At 38.4% G+C, this 27,549-nt stretch overlaps 1 protein-coding gene across 1 annotated transcript in view; it reads right to left on the bottom strand.

Annotated features, from left to right (window-relative positions):
• Positions 1–27,549, bottom strand: part of GFRA1 (GDNF family receptor alpha 1) — a 141,810-nt gene that overhangs the window by 26,835 nt on the left and 87,426 nt on the right. Inside the window, exons 5-7 of the mRNA XM_027692182.1 lie at positions 10,667–10,776; positions 5,235–5,369; positions 1,109–1,287 (exon numbers count right to left, since the gene is read on the bottom strand). Of these exons, the coding sequence (XP_027547983.1) occupies positions 1,109–1,287; positions 5,235–5,369; positions 10,667–10,776 (424 nt within the window). The remainder of the gene's footprint in view (positions 1–1,108; positions 1,288–5,234; positions 5,370–10,666; positions 10,777–27,549) is intronic.

Below are 27,549 nucleotides of genomic sequence, written 5' to 3'. Positions count from 1 at the left end.
TACAGTTTTCAATGTGAAATAAATGCAGGAACTGAAAAAGGATGAACATGAGAGACGGTTCTGGAAAAATTAGGAAGCAAAACACACTTCCAAAGAATAAAACCTTTTTGTTTCAATGCACTTTGATACAGTTTAATACGAAGAATACAAAATCAATTTTTTGTAGGGAAGTGAAAAGTCAATGCTGCAAGAGTTTGGAAAAGTTTGGAAATCCAGAAAAATTTATCTTAATATCAGATGAGACCTTAAAACTTGGACACTTATATTTGTGTCACATAGTAATTTTCCTTCTGTAAAGACAAAAATAAACAGGACAAGCTGATCTATCCCTGACCTACTTTTGCATTGAAATCACCAGAAATTTTTATAGCCCCAGACTCTAATCTGACCTAAGGATGTTTTTAGCTTACAACTCCTGCTGTCTCTTTCCTGCCTTGATTTTGCTGTTGTCTTCTGCCCAAGTTCTTCAAACTTCCTAGGAGTTGCATATCCTGTCTTCAACAAGTGATGAAGCTCTTTAAATCCAGAAGCAATGATGCACCATGAACAGGCTGCTTTAGGTGTCAAAGAAAATCACTACAGTCATTGGCCAAAATCACATCATGACCTCAATCCCACTTCAGGAGAGTGCCTGATCCAAAATTGTTTCTGTCTTTGTCCAGTTTCTTCACCACATATTCTCTAATATCCAAACCTACTCAGCAAAAAAAACTCTTGAGTTTATTGCCAATAACCTAAGAAAGAAGGCAACAGGACATGCAAGCTCATATTAAGGGTTCCCTCTGAGTTTGGATTACTCAGGTAATTAATTTATTCTGATATATCCTGGCAGAGTTTGGAGAGTACCACATTCATATTCAAACCTGTGATAAGAAATGAAATACTACTCCCAGTTTCTGAGTCAGGAAGACAATCCACTTTGAGATATGCATGTTTCTGATATTGAATAAGAGTATCTGATATTTTACAATATACACAGCTTGTAACTACAACATGGGAGTAAACAAATATTCGAATTTAAGCAGGCATCCACTTAGGCAGTGGGAGACTATAGATATCTATGAAAAACTTTCATTTATGCACTGCAACAAGTACAAAATTCTCTTACCTGCAGGTTTGCACATGCTGGTGAATCATTGTGGGAGGGTATTTCATTGTTGGTGGTCTCTGAACCTGTGTTTTTAAGTCTGGAAGCTGTTGTAGTTGTGGCTGTAGTGGTCTGTACTGGTAAGATTGGCTGCCAGACATTCACATCAGTACCGTTGCCGAAGGCCTGAATTGCATTTTCTGTAAAAACAAATTACAGGCAATTTTCTATTTCTAAAAACAAAAGGCAAAAAGTAGAACTGAGTTGTTTTTTATTATTATTATAATTAGTACATTGAAAATGTGTATTTAGAGAAACTCGATTTTTATGCTGAAAAATGTGTCTTAATTTTGAACCTATCTGAAACATGAACTCAGAGTCTGGGGTCGTAATTATCTGGTGCAGCCTCTTCTTTGTAATGTTTCCAGTAATTCTTGACAGGCACTCTAGGACTTACCATAATCATATTTGTTACCATCCAAGAGCCTCAAAAATTTACTCTGAGGATTTAAAATACAGTTTGAATGTCATGTCCTAATTCAGGCAGGTGATTTTAGCAAACTGAAAACAGAGAACAGGCAAAATACTTATTTCTACATCTTGTTGTAGTAAAACTAATATGCCTATAACTACAAAATAGTTTAACTAAGGCAATCTTTTCCTTACAGTTTTCAATCAAAATCTGCATAATTAGGTGAAGGAAACATGCTTAAACTAAAACTTCAGAATATAAAAGTTAAAAAGCTTATCACGGTTTCACGGGATTAAAGAGTGTGTTTATAGCAAGAGTAAATTGGTTGGGGCTTTTATAAAACAAATAGAAAAACAGTTTTTAATCAGGTCTTTGGGGATTCAACATGGATTTGGGCATTTCTTATTCCAAATTCTTTGTACAAGAAACCAAACAATTTCACTGGGGACTAATATGTGGAAGTTATTAATACTTCTTCTCAGTAGTATTCCTTGGCTTATAAAATAATTTCCATTTAATTTTCAACTGAAAAATATGTATTTTATTATGATATTAGTTCTCAGAACTCCAACATGCAAAGAGAAGAATTTGTAAAAGGCACCACAATCAGCTGGGTTAATGGAGACAAAGTAGGAAGAGTGAAATTATATGTTTCCTTAGTTTCCCCAGAATGAGGCAATATATAAACCAATATTTTCCTATTATTTCCTAAATTGACAGCAAGTCTTTGTTTCCACTATTACAAGAAAGGTCACAGAAATACGTGCAATCCTTCCAGGTTTTTAAGTAACAAGTGGTCTTTACAATTAGGTTTCTTTAATTATTTTATACAGTCATTCTCAATGATCCTTATGAGTCTTTTCCAACTTGAAACATTCTATGATTCTATGACAGAATCACAGAATGATTTGGGTTGGAACCATCCTTTTTTTAAGTACTGAAAGGCCAAAATAAGGTCTTTCCAGAGCCTTCTTTCAAGCTAAACAACACCAACTCATAAAAGAGGTATTCCACCCCCTCATATTTTCACAATATTTCAAATATATATACATATATATGAAATATCTATTTTATACATATAACTTTAATACATATTACAAACATATTTCAAAAACCATAATGACTTCAAGGAGGTGCTTCAAATGTTTAACTGCTCTACTAAAGGTCCTCCCAATAATTTTTCTTAACTAACTCACAGGCAGGTGTGAACAAATTCTTTGAACAGATGGGTATATATACTGAATCCCATTCAGATAAGTAGGAATTCTAGTAAATGCATTCTATAAATGAATGTCAGAGCATTCACATTCAGAGTAGTAAAAAAAACTCTCAAGATGGATTTCCAGAATTTATGATAGGCCAAACCTTACCTTGAGAGGCAGCAATTAGGAACACTGCAGTATTGCCAATAAACTTGCATCTTCCAATAGAGGATAAAAGTAAAAGCAAGGCAATGTACAGCCAAAATTTTAGAGAAGAATCTATCTTATTTGGGTCCTATTAAACTGGAAATTGGGCTAATTTCACAGTTCTGATATAAACCCATATTCTGCAGGAAAATGCTGAGATAAAGAAACACTTTATCTACTACAGATACAGAGAAAACAACAAAATGTTTGTCTTCATGGGACTACTTATTAAAACAGACTGGAATTTTCACTTGTATTTTCACACCCATCTTTTGAAATCAAAACTTGCACTCTGGTTTCAACTTAACATCTTTTGCAAAAGGCATTTCAACTCCAGAGTGTAGTTTCTGGAAAAGTGCATGGGGAGGACCAAGAAAGATCAGGATTTCAGGTGTGTATGTGGGACATGGGACACTCAGTTTCATATCTCAGCTCCACATCAGGCACAGTATGAATATGATCCTCAGTCTCCTGCTTTCTAATTTCCCTGGCCCGCAGGGTACAGTCCCGGCTCTTCCATTTTGCATAAGTAACTAAAAGGATTTTTATTTAAGTTAGCTTTTCCACATTATTATAAATGCCCCAAACAGCTAACTTTTCCCACTCTACATAAAAGAAAAACTTTATATTAAACCAGAAATGTCTGTAATTGCTTCATGAGGAAGACATCTCTTACAGCTAAAATGACTATAATTTGTCTCACAGTAACCTCTACTGTCTTTGATTTGTCTTCATTAATGCTTTTGTACCAATGGCAAAAGAAAGGACAAGGAATTGCTCTGTCTTTATGTTCTAAAAGGAACCTGTAACATTCTAGAAATTAGTACATTCACAAATGAATACAATCTGAGGTATTCATCATGGCTAGGCTTCGCAAATGAAGATTTGGGAAGGGCTCTACCCACGTTTCTTGCAAAATCTGAGGTATTACAATATATATAAATGGCAACACCCATTAGGCTTGAAGAAGGTCTGACGGTACATTGTTAAATTTTACCCCATCATAATTTGAACTCTTTTCTCTTTTTCTTTTGCTAAATGATCTTGAGTAATTGATTAATTCTTCCAAAGCTTAATAAATAGTGTATCACACATAGCAACTCGTGTTTTTGTAGGCAAAACTCCCCATGTCTTCACCACAACGCTGCCTCTTGAGAAGCTGCCAATGGAGATTTTCAGACCCTGCTAAAATGCAGACTGAACCCTGCATTAGCTCAGGTCTGTAGGGCTGGACAGAACAGTCTGGATCACTGAGTTCATTTACCGTTTTTGAAGAAAGCAATGCTGTATGTATGCTTCTTTGCATAAGCTGATGAAATATGACTTTTAAATCCACTTCTGCCCTCAAAACTCATGCTGGAAGCCTATTTCTTAACTTTAGTGTGATGGTTAAAATTTTTCCAATTTTGAGCCTAAATATGTATGGCCAATATCTCCCTTTTTGATCTTATGCCAACATTGTCCTCTAGGTGAAGTAATCCTTTTCCCACCCTGGGCTTGCCCTTTAATGCAATTTTTGTGGACAATCACGTATCCTTTCAACTTCTGTTCTGCTAGGCTAGGGAAACCAAGCTCTTTTGGCCTCCTCATTTATCTGAAATTAAAACTCTGATGCACACTTCACCTCATCCAATTATGCCGCTTCAGGCAGACAGGAAATTTGAAAAGAGAACCTGCCAAAATCGACTCTACTGAGCCATTCTGAAATTTATAATACTCCCTAATTTGGAAGTGAGTCTGACAGGAAAAAAAAAATCATTTATTTAACAAAATCTTTACAACAGTTACCATCCAGGTTTGTGTTAAAACCAGGCCTCTGAGATCAAATATCCTAAAAACCCTGAAGTTGGCAATAAATTGCAAGCACAATCCAATTTATACTTACCTACAGCAAATCCTTCATATCATAAACTACATGTCTTTTTAATATGAAGTTCTTAAATAACACAGAAACCCCCCAGGTGTTGCAATATTTTGGTAAAGATGCTTCCTGACTGTTAGGGTCCAAATATGACCTGTGATGTAAACATATCTCAATACCATACAACTTTGTTATTTTAATTTTTTTTTCCAAGAGCCTGTCATGTTTGCAATCTTGGCCATAAATCTCAGTATCAGGCATATTTGCTTGTTCTTTTAATTTTAACACCTATAACAGAACCATGCTTACGAAGTGCAAAGAGATGGCCTTGATGTATCGTAACACACTTTAAAACCCTAGAAAACATCCTAAAACACACTAAAATACATCTAATCTTGTACTCACTAAGGCATATGTTGTCCTGGAAGAAATTCAGGAACTTCTCGCATTCATCTCTGTCATTACCACTGTTGCTGCAGTCGCACCACGGGGCAACACTGAGACTGTTTGAGTCTATGTAGTTTGGTGTCATCACGGTGCCTGTTAACAGAGTGAAGCACAATACTGTGAACAACATTTGTACTGAAATACTCTTTCCATCCTAAGAAGACAGCAAACAGCACCTGGTAAGTCATGTATTCGGGGTTGGATTCACAACACAAACCCACAGCAGGGCTCTGACCTCCACACTTAACAGTTCTGGCTCCTTTTCACCCTGTGACACCCAGCCTTGTCCCATAGTTCACACCCTGCTTGAATTGCACTCTAAAAATCTGGTTTTTCTTTCTTGCCTGTTTTTTTTTCCCCATTTTAATTCTATCTGCAAAGAAATGGTTGAAACTAGGTATCCAGACCTGTGCTTCCTCATTGAGTCTGCAGCCAGCCTGAAAAAACATTTCTGAAATGCATGAGCAAGGAGAATGCTAGTCATGCTGAGGGGAGCCCTAATACGTCTTGCAGGAGTGTTAACCTCAGGGTGCTCATTAGGAACCTGCCAACAGAGTGGGTTATGGTGATGAACAGAGCAAAACCCAGCGTGCATGAAAAGGTAACAGGAGATTCTTTGCAGGTAATAAATTACTATTAATCTTGCTGTCTCTATTTCTTCAGTACAGTGATTATTTCCTAAACATTGTCAACAACTTCCAACCACAGGGTCATTTTAACTCTATTACAAGTTCTTGAGTAAATATTCTCACATTTATATGTCAACTCAAGGCTACCAAGAATGAAATTAAACCATAGAAGGCATTTTTTGTCCTAAAAGATGTACAGTGACTGTTCATCACTCATCTGGATCGGGAAACTCTTATATGATCAGCAATTGCTCAAGCCAGTGGTCTAACTGAAGGCATCACCCAGCAGGTCAGATATTTCAAACCTCCCTAAGGATTGCAAAGTTTTAACCTTTATTTTATTTGTCTGATCAAAAAGGAAAAATTAAATAAAAAGGGGAAAGTATTCCAGAGCTGTACTGCTGCTTTTTCAGGGAACATGTTCCTCACTTGATAATCTGCAATTCTAGGACAGGTTATATATCATGAGAAAATGTGATCACATCTCCTCAAAACTGACATCAAAGTAGTCATTAATAAGATGGAATAGACAAAGGACAAATGTTAGAGACACAAAGTGTACACTAGCAATGAAAATTTGGTCCATAGGTCCAGGGTCCAAGTCTGCAATAACACACAGGAAAGGGCTGTCAAACATCCAGCTAAAAAAAGGAACATTAGAAATAACACGAATCACAGAATGATGTCAAACAGCCTTTCAGTCACCAAGGCAGTGCTGGGAACTGAGCAAATCAACATGCAAACTGCTGCATATCTGATGTGGGAGACAAAGGAGAACAGGCATAAGGGCTGGTCTGAGAAAGGCAGTAATGTACATGAAAACAAATGCAGTCCCATTGCCAAACTCACAAAAAGCATCTTTTTTCTTGTTTTGGGATGTTCTTAAATTAGACTGCAGTCCTACACGTTTGTCTACTTCCAGCTTTTAGAAGAGAGTTGCATAGTAATAATTGATCAAATTCTACATGAGATTAGCACATGGGTAAATAGCACGGTCCAAAATTTATTAAATCAAGGTAGAGAATTTAGTAAAATAGGCAAATATCATTTGCATCATTAATGAAAACTGGATAGTGGATAAATAAGAAGAGGAATAATGTTAAATTAAAATAAAACATATTAAAATATCTGTCCCTTATCCATTTGATGGTTCAGTACACTATTTCAGCCATGCAGCATGATCTGAAAAGACATGAGAGAAAATGAAAAGTGGATTTTGCAAATGGAAAGAAAACAGCAGGCTAAAAAAATAATTCTAATTAGCCAATGCTTAGTGAAGGGTTAAAAAACCAGAAAGGTATGGAGGAAATTAAAAAGGTCACTGAGGTAAGACTTTCTTATCACAAAGAGGTAATAAGGTAATTAAAATGGGTCAAGACAGGGGTTAAAAGTGTAACAGATACCAAGGTACAATTAGGGTTGATGAATACAGGAAAGACAGGACAAGGAAAGTGTGTACACAGCACACAAACTGTACATCCAGCATAAACAGAGTGGCTGAAAGAGCAGCTAGTAGAAAATCAGTCTGTCATTTAAACCTGGGGGCAGATGTGAACCCAAGCGGATTATATGCTTGGTTTCCTGGGGTGGATTTCTTTTTTCCCTGCAATGTGTGTGCCTTGCCCTACCTCCCTCCCCTTTCCCGCTAGCTGGCATCCTGGAAATTCTGCTGAAGGACACTAATGGATCAGAGAAGCCATGGTAGTTGGCAGTAAAATAGGACATGCTTGGTTTTCTGAGCTCTATGTATCAAATAGTTCTGTGATGGTCTCAAAAGTGAGCAGACAGATATTTTCATATTTTCCATATTTTAGACAAAAGCAGAATTGATCCAAACAGCCAAGAGGTTGCTCAAATTAGGGTCTATTAAGAATGAGGAAATTGATGGTGAGTCCAGGAGGAGGAGTAAGGGGCTGAAGTTCCTTTGGCCCAAAGCAACTCCAGCTTATTCACACAAAATCTCATGGAATTCCTGGGAATGACAGAGAAATTACATGTATTTTACTAAAGACAAGGGAAAATGTGTCAGAAAGTGAATGCTAAAGCAGATCTTGAAGTCAGCAATTAGAACAAACTTAATTGACGTGGGAGTGCAGACAGGTCCAGATGGCTTAGCTAGGCTGTAACCTAAGCACTGACTCTCAAACATGGCTATCCACAGCCTCTTTTTACATTTAATAATTTTTTTACTATTTTTTGTTAATTTTTAAAAAAACTATTAATTTTTCCCTATACTACAACAAGGAGCCTAAAGCAATGAATTCAGGTTTTCAAAATTCCTGTAAAACATACGTATCTTAAAAATTATGCACATAACACCTTGATGCAAATCTTAAAGCACCCTCTATAGCAAGTTCTCCATTTAATTGGTAAAGCACCTAATACAAAAACTGCCTGATTCTATTTCCACTTAAGCCATTCATTTTAGGTGAGATTCCTCTAATTTCAGTGAAGTTAACTCTCACTTACATCCCTGTATATGACAATAGACTCACATTCACTGTACCTTCCGTAAAGACTCCTCAATTTCCTGAACAAACTCTACAGAGGTACAATTTTGGCTACATTTAATAAAATGGCTAAATGAAATAATATTTTAATGAAAAATATTTTATCTTAATTAAAAGGAGACTGTGAAGCTCCAGTGAATTAATGGATCTGTAACAGCCTCTTGCCCACAGTCTATCCCTTCTTCCTGTGTATTATATACATTATGCGGACATTTGAAAGATTATTTCTCTCATTTCTATCTCAGGATCTTACAAATTTGATGGTATTGACATAATTTACTCCACTTTTATATCAGATTGTTATCAGAAGCAAGAATTTACTGCTTCGGCAAAAGAAACATTTGTTTTGGTAATTTTCTTGGTTTAACAGAATCACTACTAAGAAGTAAAAACCCTTGTAACACTAGCCAGTTCCTCTTTTGCATGTCTCCAGGGACTAGCAGGAAGGAAGAAAATAGTATATTTTTTCCCTTTGAAAACTAGATCTCCTTTTGATTTCAACCCCTTAGGGATCCATTCCACATTTCTCATGTGTGACAGTGTTTTGCAGCATGGTCACCCACAGTAACACAAAAACACCTGACAACAGGAACTGGGTCATCTTTGGGGTTAAACTGAAAAATGAAACCAACAAAACTGCCAGCAAAATTCACTAGGTCCAGCAAGAACTTCTTGGCAGCTCTTACCCAGAAGTATCTATTAGTAACAGTTACTCCTTGCCAGCAGCCAGACTTCTTAATCTCATTGACTAGATCAGATTTCAAGGCTATTCAATTCTGTTTCAGAGTCAAATGACATTGTGTCATAACTGTTCATATGTTATACCCTTTGCATACTGTCCTAATCTCTTCAGTCATAGAAGCATATCCTTTGAAGCCATCACATCTTAGTTTACCCGTTGCCATGTGGACTTGCCTCACTTGTTAGCTGCTAGAGCAATAGGAATGATAACAATATTAATAACAATAAGCCATTGAATATAGCTTTCAGTCATTTCTCAGCAAACTCAACCTACTTCAGAAATATTTTGGCTTCAATATTATCTCCAGAGACATTTATTTAACAGCAGGATCAACTTCAGGGCCTCAGCTGGCACCTTCATGCCCAACAGAAGGGGATATTACTGCATTGCAGCAGGTGCAGCCTGTAAGCTTAAAAACATCTTATCTGGTGGCCTTTAAAATTTTGTTTGTTCCAGAGTTTTGACATTCACTTATTATTTATTGCCCAATTACGGTATTTCTACAACATGTTCGGCTTCCTGACATGATCTCTCTCAAATACTGCGTGTGGCATATGGAATCTGGCTTCCATAAAGGCATCCTTGTGCCTGTTGACAGTCAGGAAGGTGACAACAAATAAAAATAATTATGTGGGGGAGGGAAAAGGATTTCAGAAGATAAATTTAGTCTCAGTTCATCTCACTGACAGGCATCTCAGAAAACATTTACAGTGGACAGAAGGATATCATGGAAAGAACAGCAGTTGGAAGTGAAACGAGGCTAAATTGATCTACTGTTTCATACCTCAAATGTCCTGTAAACTTTCCCTGAAGACCAGGAGGTATTTACCCAACCAAGTGGCAGTTTCACTTGTTCTTTTTAACTTCCTACTCCTCTGTCCTGCCCAAATTCAACCATCTTAATAAGTTCTACTTCTTAATCTTGAATTTATTTCAAATTCAAGCACCTTTCTCTCCTTATCTTCCACCCTTAATTTTCTTGCAATGTAGAAATTTACCCCAAGAATCTCTGTAAGGTAAAACAGGGCCAATAGGTGGAGAACTTGGCCTAGTACCAGACTGTAGAAGACAAGGCTCAGGAGAGAACTTTTCACTCTCTACAACTCCCTGACAGGAGGTTGGAGCCAGGTAGGGGTCAGTCTCTTCTCCCAGGCAACCAGCAGCAGGACAAGAGGGTACAACCTTAAGCTGTGTCAGGGAAGTTTAGGTTAGACATTAGAAAGAAGTTCTTTACAGAGAGAGTGATCAGACATTGGAATGGGCCACCCAGGGAGGTGGTGGAGTCACCATCCCTGTAGCTATGTAGGAAGAGACTGGATGTGGCACTTAGTGCTATGGTCTAGTAGACAAGGTGTGCTGGGTCAAAGGTTGGACTCGATGATCTCAGAGGTCTTTTCCAACCTGGTTGATTCTGTGTGTCTGTATAGTACTATATTCCAGTTTTTATTTCATGTGGACCTTCAAAATGTAGTTTGGGTGTTTTTCCCCCACCCTTCCCTGCCTTCTTACCAATAAGCCCCGAGTAAGCGAGCAGGCAGTCAGCATAGTTCTCCTTCAGACAGCTGCTAACAGACCGTGACTCAGGCTGGCAGTTTGTGAAGAAATCTGCAAGGCGAGATCTGCAACATGAAGAAAAATGCGTATCTTTAAAAATCAAGCCTGCAGGCGTTCTTACCTTTTACACTCTCTTTATTTTTGGACAAGGTTTAATATTCTTTAACTCAAATGCATATTGGACACATTTCAGCCGATGAGAGTCGCTTTCCAAAATGCATCTCTTTCCAGAGTCTATTTTTGTAGTCAGAACAAAAAAGTGTAAGAAAACAGTAAAAAGGGACAGAACAACAGGGCAACGCGTGCCCTTTACTAAAAGAAATGTTCTGCATTTTCGTGCCAAGAAAAAAAATACAAAGAGTGATTTTATCAGTCATTTTGCCTGGATCTGAACTCTAACTGGAGTCTGTTGTCCTAAAGATTCAGAACACAGTCTCTGCTGTCTTAATGATTACACAAAACTATATGTTTGTACTCACAGAGCCCTCTTACTGCAAGAGTGGAAGCAGGACCTGCTTTGGTACTGCCCTGAGTTTCCAGGGAATGGGCTTTCCCCTGCTCTGGACTGGCCTGCAGGACCAGCTGGTTGAACTGGGGTAGCAGGCAGAACCAGCTGGCATGGTCTCCACATCCCCCAGAGCCATGGTACTGAGAATCTATTTGTTCTTGTAAATGTGCTTTTATCTGAAGTCTAGAGTGCTGAGTCCAGGGCTGAGGAAAGGGAATGTGTGCTCTGCATCGAGTTCTGCTGCTGAATGGCCATATTATCCTCAGTTCCCTCAGTGGCCCCATGACTAAGAAGAGGAAAGCACTGCTTACTGACAGGAGATGCTTTAAGACTAGGAGTGAAGCTGTATTGTCATTAACTGATTATTTCTATGTTGGAAAACAAAATAAAAGGACCAGCAGCCACAATCTCTTCTGGTTATTTATGCTTTAAAGGCCACATAATGCTTGTGGCCCATTCAGGTCTGTAAAATTTGTGAGGCATTGAGATGAGGTGGGTCAAGGTCCCACAACCTTACAGTTGCTCTCCTGCCCTGCTCAGGCTTATAAACTTGGATCAGTGACTTTTGTTTATTTATAAAGTATCATTTAGACCTCTATCTCCATGAAAAAAAAAGGAATATCCCTACTTCGATCTTCTTTTCTTTGAAATAGGTACAAAAATGTTCTTTTGTTAAAAAACCACAGTAATGTCTCAGGATCAGGTGCTTAATCTTTGTAAAGCTCTCTCCAAATCAGAATTGTATAATCTATGTATTTTCGTCACTGCTCTAGCATTATGCAGATTTGCAATATAAATGTTATTTTTTAGTTTTGCAACAAAACCACAAAAGTTAGCAGAAACCAGTGATTTGCAAGTGATTTACTTTATTTGTTTACATACTCCAGAGACTAATTATCTTTGTTTACTTTATTGTTTTACCTACCCGAGAATGGGATTGGATACACATCATTAATTGGCCTGAAAGTAATGATGGGCAAACTTCAAAAGGTTCACAGGCTTAGTCTGAGAAAGCATCCTATAAATAGACTCTCTGCAACCTATACCTGAATTTATCTGAGCTGTTCTCATGACCTTTTTTTAGTTCCCTCTCTCACTAGCTGTACTGACACCAGCAAATCCATGATTGCCTTTAAGCCACAAGTCAACTCTAAGCTTTTCATTCCCTCTCTTCCCTTATTTAACCACTTAACCTTGAGATGGAAATTTGTACCCACTTGCCTTTAACAGCCTTAAAAAGTAAAGTTCTCTACCAATCCTTTAAGATGCACTGTATGTATACCTAAATTCTTAAATTCACATAAAATCTCTACTTTGCTGGTTAATATATACCGTATCTATCAGGAGACAGGGTGAGAAGAAATGGGTCCCAAGGTATGGGAAGAGATAAACAGCAGCACCACAAAGAAAATCTGGGCAAGGAAACCCTATGTCACTGCATTGATTCCTCTCCCAGTCAACAATTAAGACAGTGGCTCGAATCCAGCCTTTGGATCAGCTGGGAACAAAGACAGTTGACAGTTGCCAAGGACTTTTCTAATTCTACTAATACCCGTATGAAGCAAGGTTTAGGACAGAATAGAACCTCCTACATCTACCTACTATGAAAAACCTCTGCCATGGCAGAAAGAGTAAGTCTGCTGTATGTGCAGCATTTTTGCAGTTCTAAAACAAAGTAGCTCCTCATATTTAAATTTCATAATTTATGTGACCACAAATAAATCTTTCTGGAGATGCAATTATACAATCAGCATCTTGATAATCCTGAAAACACGCCTTGCAATCATTTCATCATTCTTAAATGTCCAATTCTCCCTTAGGTTATTAGGTGCACTGGTACAGAGATCATTTAATACATTCCTCTTCTCTAAACGTTTCTAAGGACTGATAAATATGGAATAACAACAGTCATTTACTACCTGGTCTGCTTAAAGAACTTATTTGTTGTAAGCCCTAAAGGCAGCTAAAAATTGCTCTGCTGATCTCCTTTACATACAGCTTGATTTATGTTTGAATTAATGAAGACTTTTTGTGGTCATAAAAGGTAATGATCTGACAATGTTGCACATTTAAGTTTTCTTAAGTCAAATATAGTTCAGACAGCTCTGGTCCAAGCATTACTGGACATTATCATACACCTCTTCCCTAGTGAGTCATCCAAACTTCATACTATCAAAGCTCTCACTCTCTCCTGAGCTGTTAATGACAGCTGATATTTATGTGGATTCATTTCCACTGGAGATAAAGTTAAGGCCAGAAAATAAAAACAGAGACAGACCTATACCTGTCATAAAATAACTCCAACACTTTCAGTGAAGATCTACTGATTAACACTCACTGAAGATCTAGCCCCAAACATTTCCAGTAGACTGGCACTGATGAAAGTGTGCTCATCAGTTAACACCAAAACAGTGGTACTGCAATTTATCAAGAGAGAGAGACAAATTAGCTTAATGAGAACCATTAATCCTAAAGTATTGCACATGAATATTAAGAACTGTTTGAGTAAAAGAGACAATCCTTTTAGGGATGCTGAATAAGAGCAATCAGATAACAGCACTCCTATTAAATAATCTGCATACTGTGTTAACTTAGTGCTCCTTCAGCAGGAAAAAACTTGCAGGTAGTAACTTGTGGTTAAGTGTCTAACCACATGTCTGAGCACTTTTGTTATCTGACAAAACAGAGCTTTCAACATGTACCATCAGGTGTGCACAATTTTACATGTGCAATGTACACAGATGTGTCACACTACTGGATAGAAACAGGTAGTTTTATATTGTACAGATTGTGTAGCAGGACTACATTTAGAAGGAGCTATTTGTTTATTTTTCTGTCACAAAATCCTCATTACGCACAGCAGCATTAATGGGTTCTTTTCCTTTCCCTTCCATAAAAAAAATCTTCCCTTTGTAGGGCAGAAACCCCACAAATTAAATTAGTCCTATCTTAGACCTGGAAAATCTCATCAAAGTAAACTGCAGATGTTCTGGAAAGCTTACTTTAAATATTTTGTATACCGCTAGCTGAAAAAGTAAGAATAATCCTATTGGAAAATTCAAAGAAAATCAAACAAACAGTCTTTCTGAAAAGAAGACAAAAAAATCCCAAACCTGCTATTCTCCAATGCTTTGTATTAGCACCAGTAAAATAATTTGTAACAGTTAAAAATACAAGGGAAACAAAGTTAATTTGCTCTCCTTATGATAGTGGTTCTTCAAATACTCAGCAGGATAAATCAAAACTTTTAAATTTTGCTCACAAATAAGCTTTGTTAATAGCGGTATTGTGTTTAATCTGCATATAATTGTTGAGGTAATTTTATATTAGCACAGCCTGTTGCATAGACAGTATTGATTAGGTTTTCATTATTTTTTTGTTCTCAAGGTTTTGTAAAAGTTCTTTGATGTCCTGAAGTTATCTTTGATATTTATCAGTTCCCCGTCTTTAAAGCTGGTCAACTCAGCTTTAATACTGGTGCGATATTTAAAAGCGTGATATAGATGGTGAGGTTGCAGAAAAAATTTAAAACTGCATTTTTAGTTTGGATCTGGTATAAATCAGAAAGCAATTCTATGAACCAGAGTCCTCCCGAAGAAGTACCCATATTGCTGGGCTGGTAGACATGGATTTCCCTTCATTTTTTCTCTCTGACTGTGCAGTTGGTACACAAGGGCTGAGCCTTCACAGAGAGAAGTCTTCTCTCTCAGCCTTGCCTTTGCACTGGTGATATGCAGACCAAGAAATCTGGATCTCCTGCTGACTGCACACATGTATGGAGTGATGTCCAAGTGAGTGGTTACAACTCCTTGCCGTGTTAGGAATGCAGGGACCGACACTGCTGTCCTCTGCACACACCTCAGGGATGTTAGGTGAAGTCTGGACACGCTCACTGCCACCTCTCTTTACATTGCTGCTTGTGTTTAGGTACCTATTTATAGCAGTAACACAAAGAGTAGGTAAATGCCAAAGCTGAGAGACTGGGGTGACTACATTAATTAGTCAAAGCTGCTCTGGCGTCTAGACACCATTTGGCAGTGCAGTCACGTAAGGGAAGTGCTGCATCAATATTCAAACCAGAAAAGAAGTATAAATCTGACACTGAAAAAACCCAGACTAAGTCAATGAAAGTGTGTCATAGTGATAAATGGCACCATTACAGAAAAAACAACAAGCCCAAATACTTGTTCTTCTTTTGTGGGGGTCAACTGCAGTACCCTACTCTGTAGCTACAAATAGCTCCTCTATAGCTGGGGTGGTGCTGCTTCTGCTGGGATGCAATAGTGGCAAGAGGGGTTGGTATGTGGCCAAACTAATGGCTTCATTGTTGGAGGAGAATTTAATTTTCTCTTTCTTTCATAAACAGGGCAGTTAGAAAATGAAGCAAAGGCTACACAAGCAGCTCTATCAACCAGTAAGACGAAAAAAGCCTCAGAGCAGCTCCATAACGGAAGATGACCCTCCCAGCACTTATTAACGTTGTTTTGATCCTTTTGTTTTCATTAAAAGACACTAGAGCTGGGTAATATTAATACATCTCACACCTCCTTAGTTATCTACACACACTATCGAGCACCTGTGAGCAACTAGAAATGTTGACATTTTTCTTTAAGAGGCCACTTTAACACGTATTTATTAAATAGCAACTCCAGTAAACTTTTTTCAACAAAGAGGTTAGTTTCTCTTTTGTTGCTACCCTTCTTCTCAAACAATGAGTGTCCAGGCTCTGAGGGTACTGATGTTCCTGCCCACCCCTGGGGCTTCCCCCCATCAGTCTCTGGCCCGGGACTCCATTCAGCCCCACAAAGCCTCAATTGCTGGCCCACCAGTGCTGTAGGACTCAGTCTCTAGCCCCCTCCAGCCTGGCCCTACCCAGCCATGGGCCCCACTGAGCCAGGTCTGCCCATGGGCTGATGTCCCAGCCTATTCCCAGGGAGATGCCTGGGACTGCCCTGCACCCTAGCTGGGGTGGTGAGATGAGCCCAGTCTGAAAGGTTCTGTCCTGCCTGTCCCTGGGGGTCCCCATGGGCTCCAGGGAGCCCCCAGCCCATGCTGCACCCTGACACCCAGCTCAGCATCTGTACCTTTTGGGAAGAGGGAAGGAGGGTAAAAGTAAAGATCTGATGCCAGACCATTTGCTGCCCAAGACCTGAATATTGAATGCAGTTTGTCTCACATGAGCTGATCAAAATCTTTTGCAATACTGGCAGAAACCATTACAGGATTTTGGATCCCAAATACCAGCTACTAACTGGAAGAAGCTGGTTTTTTATCTGGTTTTGCCTCTGATTTGTTATTTTAAATGACTGGCAGGCTAAACCCAAGCACATATTTGACTCTGGATTCGATTTATCTCTAAAAACTGTTGTTCATCTGGAAGCAAAATATGGTCAATCCCCAGAGGCAGCCTGTTTGGATTGTGGAATAACTAGATACAGAAACAAACACCACAGACCACAGAAGATTCATTCAGATCCCTTCTGACATCACAAATGCTTGCTCAGAGCATCAGGCACAAACACAACAGCCCAACAAAGCTGGTTCCTCCAGATGAGCACCTGCACTCCTCGACCCAAACTGGCCAGCTCCCTGTCTGCATCATGTTCCCCACCATGTTTGCCAGCACTTATGCTACTCATGCTTTTTGTTTATCAGGGACCTTCTGGACTTCTAGCACTCCAGAAAATGGAGAGCTAACTCTTATAAATTCAGTCATGTAAAAAGAAAAATATTTCCACCTAGGTATATTTGTATTTTAAAAATTAAAAGTACAAACATTTTATTCTTTCTAATCTTCTACTAACAAACTATTTTTTCGGACTAACAAGTGCTCTAAAATAAACATAACCCACACCGATGTACTTTTATTGTATTTTGTGCAAAGCAAAATAAAGTAAGTTCTACACCATTTTCTGTTAAAATTATCCTTTCCCCTTGCTCATGTCATCTGCTGGAGACAAGTTAGATCCTTTTACACAGTATCTGCTACAGAAAATCAAAAAAAACTTAACAAAACACTAATGTCATAGTTTATCAATGTTAATTAAATCCTCTAAGTGACTCAAGATCATGCATGGGAGTAATTTTAATTTAATATATTAAGTTTCCTTTGGGTTTAAGGGAAACCACTAGGCTCGAATGTGATCATACTTCTAAACAAGTATGATTTATTTGAAATAGTTATATAAATATTTTTATACTACTGACCTTTTGTGTAATAACACCAATTTCAAAAAATATGGTGAAAATTCTGAGCACAAGGTAATGCAAAGAAGAATTAATGCAGTGATTCTCAGATGCTGTGACACAAAACAGAGTTTTATCTTTCTGTTTACAAAAAAAATTACCTCACATCATTTTTTAGAGGCCTGTTTGAGAGAACATCTGGAAAACATTCCACAGGAAATCAAACCTATATTAAATATGTTTTGCAGGGCTCTGTTTCCTTGCATCCACCTTAAGCATTCATAATGTGTTTCTGTCTTCTCAGCTGCAAAGAAAACACTTCTCTCAGTCTTCTACAGAATGACAGGTTGAACTGTCAGGCTGTGGTTTTATCAGAGAATGCCGGTAAGATTTCTATTTAGTCTACTTGTCTCTGTACCAAAGCTCTCCAATAACATGAACAAATCCACTAGCTGCTTTCCAAATACCATGAATTTGTATACTTTCATTTTATTTCATTTTCTTTATGCTGTTTAATTTGAAGCTTCTAAAGCTAAATGTCTGTCATATTTAAAGATGCCTAAGCCTCAGTGTCTCGTGATAGCACGTTACTCAGTAAAGAACTAGTGCATTAGGAGTAGAGTTGTTCTCACTTCATTAGCTGGGCTAAGAGAAGAGACTTTGAATTACAGGCTGGTAACCTAAGAAAATCATTGTCACTCTCGAAAAGCAAGCCAAGGAAAATTAGTGCCACTGCAAGTCCTTGAGCGTGCTACTGGATGCTTCAGTGTTTATTAACAACTATATTGTCACTGCACACTGAAAGGATGTGGTTCCAAGTACCTGAGAAAGACATCCATGGCAATAATATTCTCTGTAACCACTTGAATAAACTATAATAAACTATTGTTGGCTCAAGCATGAAACTGTTGGGAGTTTGGAGACAGAAAATAATCTTAAAAGTCTGATAAAAGTTGTTTCTTTACCAGAAAAATTTCTGTTGGTAGATGTACCAGATGTATCAGGTTTCCTAAGGTTATGCAGGCATGCTCTTTGCATAGGAAAATAACTCAGTGGCATGTGTAGTGGCATTCCTGAAGGAAACAACTCTGTGCCCCCTTGTCAGAAAGGTGGCTGAAGGAAAGAAAGGGTGTTCAGTGTGTCCTTGCACACAATCATGCAGGGTCTGTAGGTAGCCAGCATGGCTGAAACCCACACTGAAGTACTCTAAATACTGTTCTGACTTCAGGAGTAAGACAACAAACATAAAACCAGAACTGCAGCAGATAAAAGCAGATTAGAATCTCTTTTATGTGAACCCATTTTTTTCCATGCACAAAACAACCCCATAAAACAGCAAGTTGAAAAGTTCTGGCAGTAGCAAACCAAGAGAGCATTGATCTTTTTCAGCATGTTGTACTTGCTTTTAGAAGTAATATGGATATATAATGATAGTACAAAAAGCACTGATTTGTAGTATAAGATTGGAAAATAAACCATTTTTACCAGTTAAGGATGATGTGCTGTCTTAAGAACTTTTTTTTTCACTCCACTGTCAAAAAAACACGAACACACATGAGGCAGAGGGAAAAACACGAGGCCAAGAGTTGATACATCTGTGTTCTGAAATGCATTGTCCATTCTGCAGAATATTTTGCAATGCTGCATGATGGCCTGTTACTGACATGTATCTACAGCATTTCATAATTTGGAAAAGGGAGCATCATAACTGAGAGGACAACCACTGTGATTTATGTTTGAACTGGAACAAAAGAAAGTGAACTGAACAATCAAATGATACAGTTTGAATTTAACAGAGGTCTTAGTCCTATGTACTTTAAAATACAAAAACTTGCCTTAATGGTTTATAGTGTGTGCTTGAACAAATATAATGTAAGCACAAACACGTGAACGTTAGGTCATCTATTAATAATCTTAGACAAGGGTGACAGTCAGCTCACACAGAAAATCTGTATTCAACAGTAAACACACACCAGAAAACTCTTTCTGTGTCACTTGTTTTAAAGCCAGCAGATCATTAAAGCGTAGGAAACAACCACCACCTCTGCTGAGAAGTCTTTGCAGAGACTGGTACATTTACATCTGGCTTCCACTTAACACCAGCTACTCCAGTAACATGGTAGTGCTTATAACATAATGAAAGCAATGCAATCTCTATTCAGTAAACATAAAAATGCTAAAATCTGAAAATATGCATGTGGCTGTCACTTGCTCTGTTGAGAAACAAAGTTTTATTTTTAGCTCCGGTGCTTACATTTTCTCCCAGCTATTTTAATAGATGAACTGCCACCAGAAATATTCTCTCACTGGGCTCTGATGTAGAATGATATAAATAACCTTTACAAAGTCCAGCATAATGGAATGGTAAAATCAGTTGACATTCTCTTAATTAGCACTGCCTGAAGATTTACCTACACAGAACAGGAACAGCCAAATCCATCCCTGGAATAAATCCACTGAAGTCACTGATGTCAGAGGAAGTACACTGGGAATGGACTTGATAGAATAGCTCTGTTATTCACATTAAACATAGAGCAGCTTCTTGCCTGTAGCATATACATGGTTTGAGGTAAGTGAAAAAAACATTATGATTTATTAATGTTTTCGTGTAATATGTACACCCTTTCTTTGCCCCAGAAACAGCAAGTTAGCCAAATGTGACCAAGTGTACATAACAAGAGATCACAAACCTTCTCTTCACCAGATCTAACAGATGAGTGGGTGGAAATTACTCAGACAAACCAGTGGATACTAAACTCCTCTTTACAGAAATCTCTCAACTACCAATTCAACAAATCAGCAGTAGCAGAACTCTTAGTGGAACCCCATCCAGCAAAGCAATTAAGTGCTTGCTTAACTGTAAGAACATGAGTAGCTCCAAATTTAGATCTCCGTTAAAGTTGAGTGCCAAATTTAACTGTCCTGGATTTCAGTATTTTTGACTAAACATGTGTGAAACTGCTTAATTAACATACGTAGTTTAATCTTTCCCCCCTGAAAAATCAACAAAACAAAATGGGTCACATTTGCCCTGCTGTAACCCCTTTCCTGGCTCATGTTCCTTATCTGTAGTCTTCTTATTTCTTAAATTATACAAGCAGGTTTTCTTTCTCACTAACAAAATAAGGCTTTTCAGACAAAATGATACACAGAGAGACCTTACCACTCAGGGAAGACCGTACTGCTCTCTACAACTACCTGAAAGGAGGTTGTAGTGAGGTGGGGGTTGATCTCTTCTCCCAAGGAACAAGTGATGAGACAAGATAAAACGGCCCCCTTCCGGGGGAGATTTAGATTGGATATTAGGAAAAATTTCTTCATGGAAAGGGTTGTCAAGCATTGGAACAGCCTGCTCGGGGAAGTGGTGGAGTCACCAGCCCTGGAGGTATTTAACAAACCTGTAGATGTGGCACTCAGGGACACGGTTTAGTGGTGGGTTTGGCAGTGTTAGGTTAATGGCTGGACTTGATCTAAACGGTTTTTTTCCAACCTAAACAGCTCCATGATTCTATGAAGGACCACATTTGGATAATACCAACCCCTCCGGGTTCTCAGAGCAAAAGTTTAGTGGTGGCAAGTACTTCAGCCTACTGAATTGTTCTGACTAAAAAGAGACATGGAAGCAGGGTATCTAAATACAGCCTAAAAAACCTGAATCACTGGTATTTATTTTATGATTGCTGTATGTTTACACATGCATACTTTATTCCCACTTGCACGTTTTCAACCCTGTAGACAGGTAATAATGAATATTCAGTACTTGTTTTTAACCTTAAAAGTAACCAGAGAGGACTAGCAGGACCTCAGTCATGTCAGGGACACTACTGAAGCCACACCATATAAGACAGAATCAAACACTTGTCTGAATCAAACAGCTCTGAAAATGCTGACGCATAACTCGTGTTTTACAGATAATGAGCACAAAAGAACTGCGCTCCCTTTTCGTGGAGACCAGCTTTCAGGAATCAGCAGAGGTTCTGGACGACTGAAGGGATGCTGCCTGGAGAGTTTCAAGCTTGCCTGACAAGGAACCCCAGCGTAAAGACACTGTCTAGTTACTGCTTCTTGGAGCATAAACCCCCTGTGAGTGAGGCTCCCTTCATTGTTACAGCACAAAGCAAAGCGAAAGTTGGGTGCAGGAATAAGGCTGAGCCATTCTTCTAATTACAATATCCTTGTGTCTTTCCTTCTTTCGGAGAAATGTCAATCACCCAACAAGCTTTTAATCTTCAAGACCCTCTTAAGCAGAACAGAGAGAGTATAAATGAGGGCTAGCCAAGCAGATCTTGGCACTGCAAAATGAGATCCATCTACACTTCAAGAGGGACAAAGCAGGCTTGTTTTACTGGATGTTTGGATTTTTTTATTCCAAAGGGATCTATGGACATATTATAAGGAGGAACTGCTTGATTACTTTTGAGTTTTATTCAGATGGAAGAAATTTTAAATTATCTTCGTTTACGAGGGGGAGGGAAGAGCAATATTCTGTCCATTTACTCTGCTAAAAGAAGACATCAATGTAATGAATCATATAAGGGACTAAAAGGGAAAAAAATTATATTATATTGCAGCATTTCCTATCTTTATTTTGCCTTTCTTGAAAGGTTTTTGCTTATTTTGCAGAGACTGCATTAATATTTTTTCCCAGGCTAGCAATTCCCCACACACATACTCCACTACACCATCATATTTCCTCTGCAGAGCACACCAGCTTCTTTCCCACCATTTTTGAATTTTCTGAACTGTCATCATTCCTCACTATTAGTTCATTAAAATTAAATGAATACCTGGGGTTTTTTCACTTAAATAAATATGATACCTCTAGCAATAAAAACATATATGCACGTATTTACATGCTTGTATATACGTATATGTATAAAAATCACTCTTCAAATTCAGGTTATGCTTATAAATGTGACGTGGGCTTTTGAGCATCAGCCAAAAGGCAGATTTATATTTTTTTCTGTCCCACTTGGTATTCTATAGACACAGGAGCTCTCCTGAGTCCAGAGAGCAGGGAGGATCTGCAAGTAGCCTGAGCTCAGGCTACCCTACTACACTGCAAGCATCCTACATCTACTGCAGGGTGAGTCAGGCAGCACACGAGGTTTTTCACCCACTCCCTGACTCAGTCCCCAAACATACAATGTAGGCATAGCCTGCACATCGCTAGAAATCAAGAGTGTCCTTTTTTTGAATGTCCTTAACAGTATTACAAAAACTATGATGTTGTCCTGGTTTTGCATAACCGCAGCAAACCAGTCATCCCAAGGAGCTGCCAAGAGTGCTTTGAGTGCCAAACTGATATAAATACCCTGGAGGGACTCAAATCCAACTCCATTATACAGAACTGGATAATGCTACTGGGTCCTTCATGTAAATGTCCACCAAATGTACTCTTAACACACAAAACTAGAGTCAGCCTGAGAGTGAGCAGTCAGGCTTTGTAGCTGGCCAAGTGAATTGTCATCAATATAAGCCAGGAGGCTCAGAAAGGGAGGCAGCACCCATGTTCTCCCTCTCATTTGCTGAATTACAGATGATCACCAGACCATGGCAGGCTAGTGAGGGATGAAAAGCACAACATGCAGAGATGCAGGTGAGGAGGTACCATAAGTGGCCGTAATAGATTTCGAACGTGTCAGGGAGCCGGTGAAAGTCAGATAATCACTGGAAGATCTGGAAAGAGGAGATGAAAGGAGACTAAGCAAGGGGAAGAGGCAGGAGAAAAAAAACTAAGGGAAAAAAGTGGGAAAAAATGAAAGAAACTCTAAGGAATAGAAAATTTGAAGAAAAGGGTATAATTCTTCCCCTCGTCTATCTCCTCCCACACATCCCTCTAGTGCACTCCTCCCTGCTACTTGTTAATGCTGTTAACTGAAGATGTCCCTCCTAACACAAGATGCTGGGCTCCCCCACTCCTACAGAAGGACAAAAAAGGTTGCCTGCACATTTATAACATCTATTCATAGACTTGTCTATAGTGTTGAACCACGAGGGTGCAGGGTTTGCAGTCAGCAGGGTACTTGTTGCAGGAACAGCCCACAAGTCTTACACAGAAAAGCCACTTTTACAAACAGGTTACAGATACAAAGCACTTGCAGATTTGCACATGCCTTTTGGAAAAGGAGCACAGACACAGTGACTCCCTTTCCAAAGGTCAATTATCATTAAAAGTGTTCAAGAGAATATCATGAAGAAAAATTATTTTCTTGGCAAGTTTCTTATGTTTTCAGGAAACACACCAAGCACTTGAGCTTTTGTTCTAACTTTTACAGTGGATGAACTCTTCTATGAACTGACAACAATGTCTGCATATCTCACACAGTGTTCTGATACTTGTAGAAGCAGATATCTTTCATACAGAATTGAATGGGTGGTTGCAACAGATAGGTAACCAGAAACTGGTCCAGAAGTAATAACACACCAATGAAAGCAGATTTATAAAGATTTAGCTCTCTGGATGCACAATGCTGAAAATATCTTTCACTGTATTTTCAAGGAGATGACCTGTCTATTAAAACCTAATAGGGTATTTCATTATTATCCTTCAGACATAACAGGAGGAGTTATTTAAATATATTATGCAGCCATTTTATTTTTTTTCAGTAGCAAACAGCTGAAGACAGCAACGTGTACTCTTTGAAGAACTAAAGGCAAAACATTAAGAATTGTATTTTTTTTAGAAAGACAACAACAAAAACAACAGTCACCAAAAAAAACCAAAACAACGAAACAAACAACTGTCTTCTGAAATTAGTTAAGAACTACTTTCTAGCTATTTCAGCTTCAAAAATGAGCCTCAGTGATTTGACCAGACACTTTGAATATAGTAATTGTGGAGGACAAGAAACATGATGTTACCAGTTTCTTTTATTAATAAAAAATGCTGCCCTTCTTTTCTATCTTTGCAGCACATGACTGGATTGATACTGTTCTTTCAATAAATAATGGGTCTGTATCATTATCATTCTGGTCAGTGCCTTCTAAACATATCCAGGAAAGAGAGGAGGTATACAAATTCAAAATACAAAACAAAAAGACCAAATTAGTGACTCACAGTTTCATTACTCAAGCAAAATACTTTTTGAAACACTGTCAAATGTGATAGGGGCAAAAATGAAGCACCCTGCCCTGCATTTAAAACATTTTCAAAACATGCCAATCAGCTTTCTAAAAGTTTAACTGTTGGCTGAAGCGATCAGATCAAGAGGTTCCTCAGAGGTTTGTGCTATTCCAGGACATCACTGCTGTAAGTTATTGACGGCATATTGTTTTTCCTTAGAAGATTTGCTTATGTTCATAACAAAAAGGAACTCTAATGGCTTCTTTTTGTTCTTTGTTGTGTTTTTTTCTTTTCAGTGAGCACTGACAGACATGCCTGAGAGACTCTGATTGGTTTCAAAGCTGCATATGGACTGGGATACAAGCAGAGGCAGCAAAAAATGATAATGAAAGTGAACCATTCAGTATTCTGATGAAGCTGAAAAATTAGGATTGTTTACTTAAGTCAAAACTTATTTGCATTTCCTGACATTTCTGGTCTGTTTTTCCCTCTATTAAGAGTTTATGTTATGTAACAGACAGATTAATGAATAAAAAATAAGCAAAGCATCCTGCCATTTCTGCTAGTGGCACCTCCAGTTTGGCCAAATCGCCCCTGCTCTTAACTCTGTTTCAAGAACAGATTCAGTTATATTTTTATATATATATATATATATATATATACACACACACATATATATGTGTCATGTCATGTCATATATATATACACATATACACATACACACACACACACACATATGTATTTACACCAGGATAAGGCTTCTAAAGAGCATCCAATATGGAATATTTGTTTGCACAGGCTCAGGTGACATTTTATACAGATTATAGGCAGATTCAAATCTTGCATTTCTTAGGAAGCAGCATTCATAAAACATTTACTAATGTATTTCCAGAAAACCTTTAGAACTTTTACTCCTCGTGTTAATCAGCATTATGAGAAGCCTTTAATACACATAATAGGCATGCAAATAATAGTGTCTCAATTATATGGTTTTTCAGTAGGCAGAACATATTTTCAAATTATTCTGCCTTTTAGATACTCTGATTTCAAAATGAAATACAAGTTATCAGAGTTAGAATTACATACCTACTGACTGCCACTTTTAATTATTCTAAACATATCAGGAATTACTAGGAGGACTTATATTTATCAGTGCCAACAGTTTCAATAGCAAGGAGATCATCTCCCATTTCTTTCGTCCCCTGCCTAAGTCCCTGGTTTCCTGCAGGACCAAGGGAACAAATCACACCAATTCCCTTTAAGTGCACAACAAGTCACAGAGACAAAATATCTTTCACTGTATTATGGATAGGCTGGAATAGCTTTGGGGCCGATTCCTCCTCTCCATGACAGCAGTGAGGGAAGGTATTAGGTACACCAGCAGTTTAGACACCCCAGGAGGTAGTAACACCGATGTGACATGACTCTCAGCAACACACCAACCTTGCTTTACCCTCCACAGGACCTAAGGCTGCACACACTAACTACCCCAGACCCTGCAGGCACTCCCCACCCTTGTACCAGTGCTGCCCCTCACCCTCATAGCCAGGTCTCACTGAGCCTTGGAAGAGCCCAAACTTTTTAATTTCAGCATTTTAAAGCAAAGACCACAGGAGGAACCCACAAAGAAATCCATTTTCATCCCAGTGCTGGCTGCAACTTCAGTAGAGATTTTACTAAGCTTTCTTCTGCAACATTGCAATGGAGAAAGCACACCAGATTCGTTAAATTAAACAAAATGCCATTAAAAACTTAGCTGCTGAGACAACATTAGATCAAAGCTGACAAAAGAAAAACACAGTCATGAGAGAAGTAACGGTATTAATTTAACAAATTAATTCCTGAACACTACAACCTGAATAACAGGGATACGTCTCTCTATAAAATCCTCTCTCCAATTTCACTGGCATTGTAACACACTGGTAGTTTGGAAGAAAACACACTAAAGATACTGTAACTCTACTAATTAACAGGGCTTGTGTATAGGGAAGGCAATAAAAATAAGCACACATATTAATGGTACAACATGAAAAATGGAAAATGGATTGTTCTAGGCTACATGTATCCAGCTTTCATTAACTGCAATAGCATCAGCTATGAAGGTGTTGAATGCAAGCCATTGGACTGAAATGAGAACTCTGCCCTGATTTAAATCTGCTCTTATTGTGGTCAGCAGGAAACTGCCTCCAGATTTCCCTGTAGCCATCAAGGGCAGGGCGCTGCTCATCTCCTCACCTCTGAACAACACGCGGGCATATCTGAAGTGCTACAGCTAAAAGCTTAAGACCAGCAGGAGATCTCATAAACAAACTTCAAAGTAAATATTTTACCAGGCACAAGTAAATGCTTATTAAGATTTATATCATATCTTCAGCGTCCTTGACATTTTACAATAGTGTTTATCTCCTTGTTTGCTAATTCACAGAATTGGATAATCTACAAGAAATTTACACATAACAAATGAGCAGGATTCTTGGGCATGACTTCATAAATATGACATTAGCACAACACCACTCTAATATAAACATACACAATACTAAGTAGGATTAAAGCATTTCCTAAGAGCAGAGGAGGTCCTGTATGCCACTGAATAAATGCTGTGTGACAACCTGCAGGGACTCAATGAGGGCAAAGGGACCCAGTTTGTCCAGTGGAGCAGTGCTCTGCACTGCCTCTCTGTCCTGAACACACAGAGCAAAGGGGCTGGGAATTAGGTCAGTGAATCAATGAGCCCCAGTTGCATCAGCCCAGCACACTTCTCAGATAAAACAATTTCAAGACTAAAACACCTCCATGAAGATTCTGGGAGTTCTGTCTATAAATAGGGAGTCCTTTTTTTCCAATGAAGAAAAAATCCATGAGTAGTCTATGCATTATGACCATTTATAAAGTCCAACATGAAGCTTGTACTCCCAGTTATTAGTGCTCACATGCACAATGAAAATAAACCCCATTATAGTGAAAAATTCCATTAATGGGACACAGAAATCAGTCACAGACACCATTTCATAGAAACACCTAACGTTTCCAACAAAAATCTGTAAAAATTAAACTGGGGGTTTAAAGACTCCTCCATAA

This window comes from Neopelma chrysocephalum, unplaced genomic scaffold, assembly GCF_003984885.1.
Source record: "Neopelma chrysocephalum unplaced genomic scaffold, ASM398488v2 Primary Assembly neopelma1_85, whole genome shotgun sequence".
NCBI classification, from domain to species: domain Eukaryota; kingdom Metazoa; phylum Chordata; class Aves; order Passeriformes; family Pipridae; genus Neopelma; species Neopelma chrysocephalum.
The sequence above is the reverse complement of the archived record's forward strand: the minus strand, read 5'-3'. Positions and strand labels throughout refer to the sequence as shown.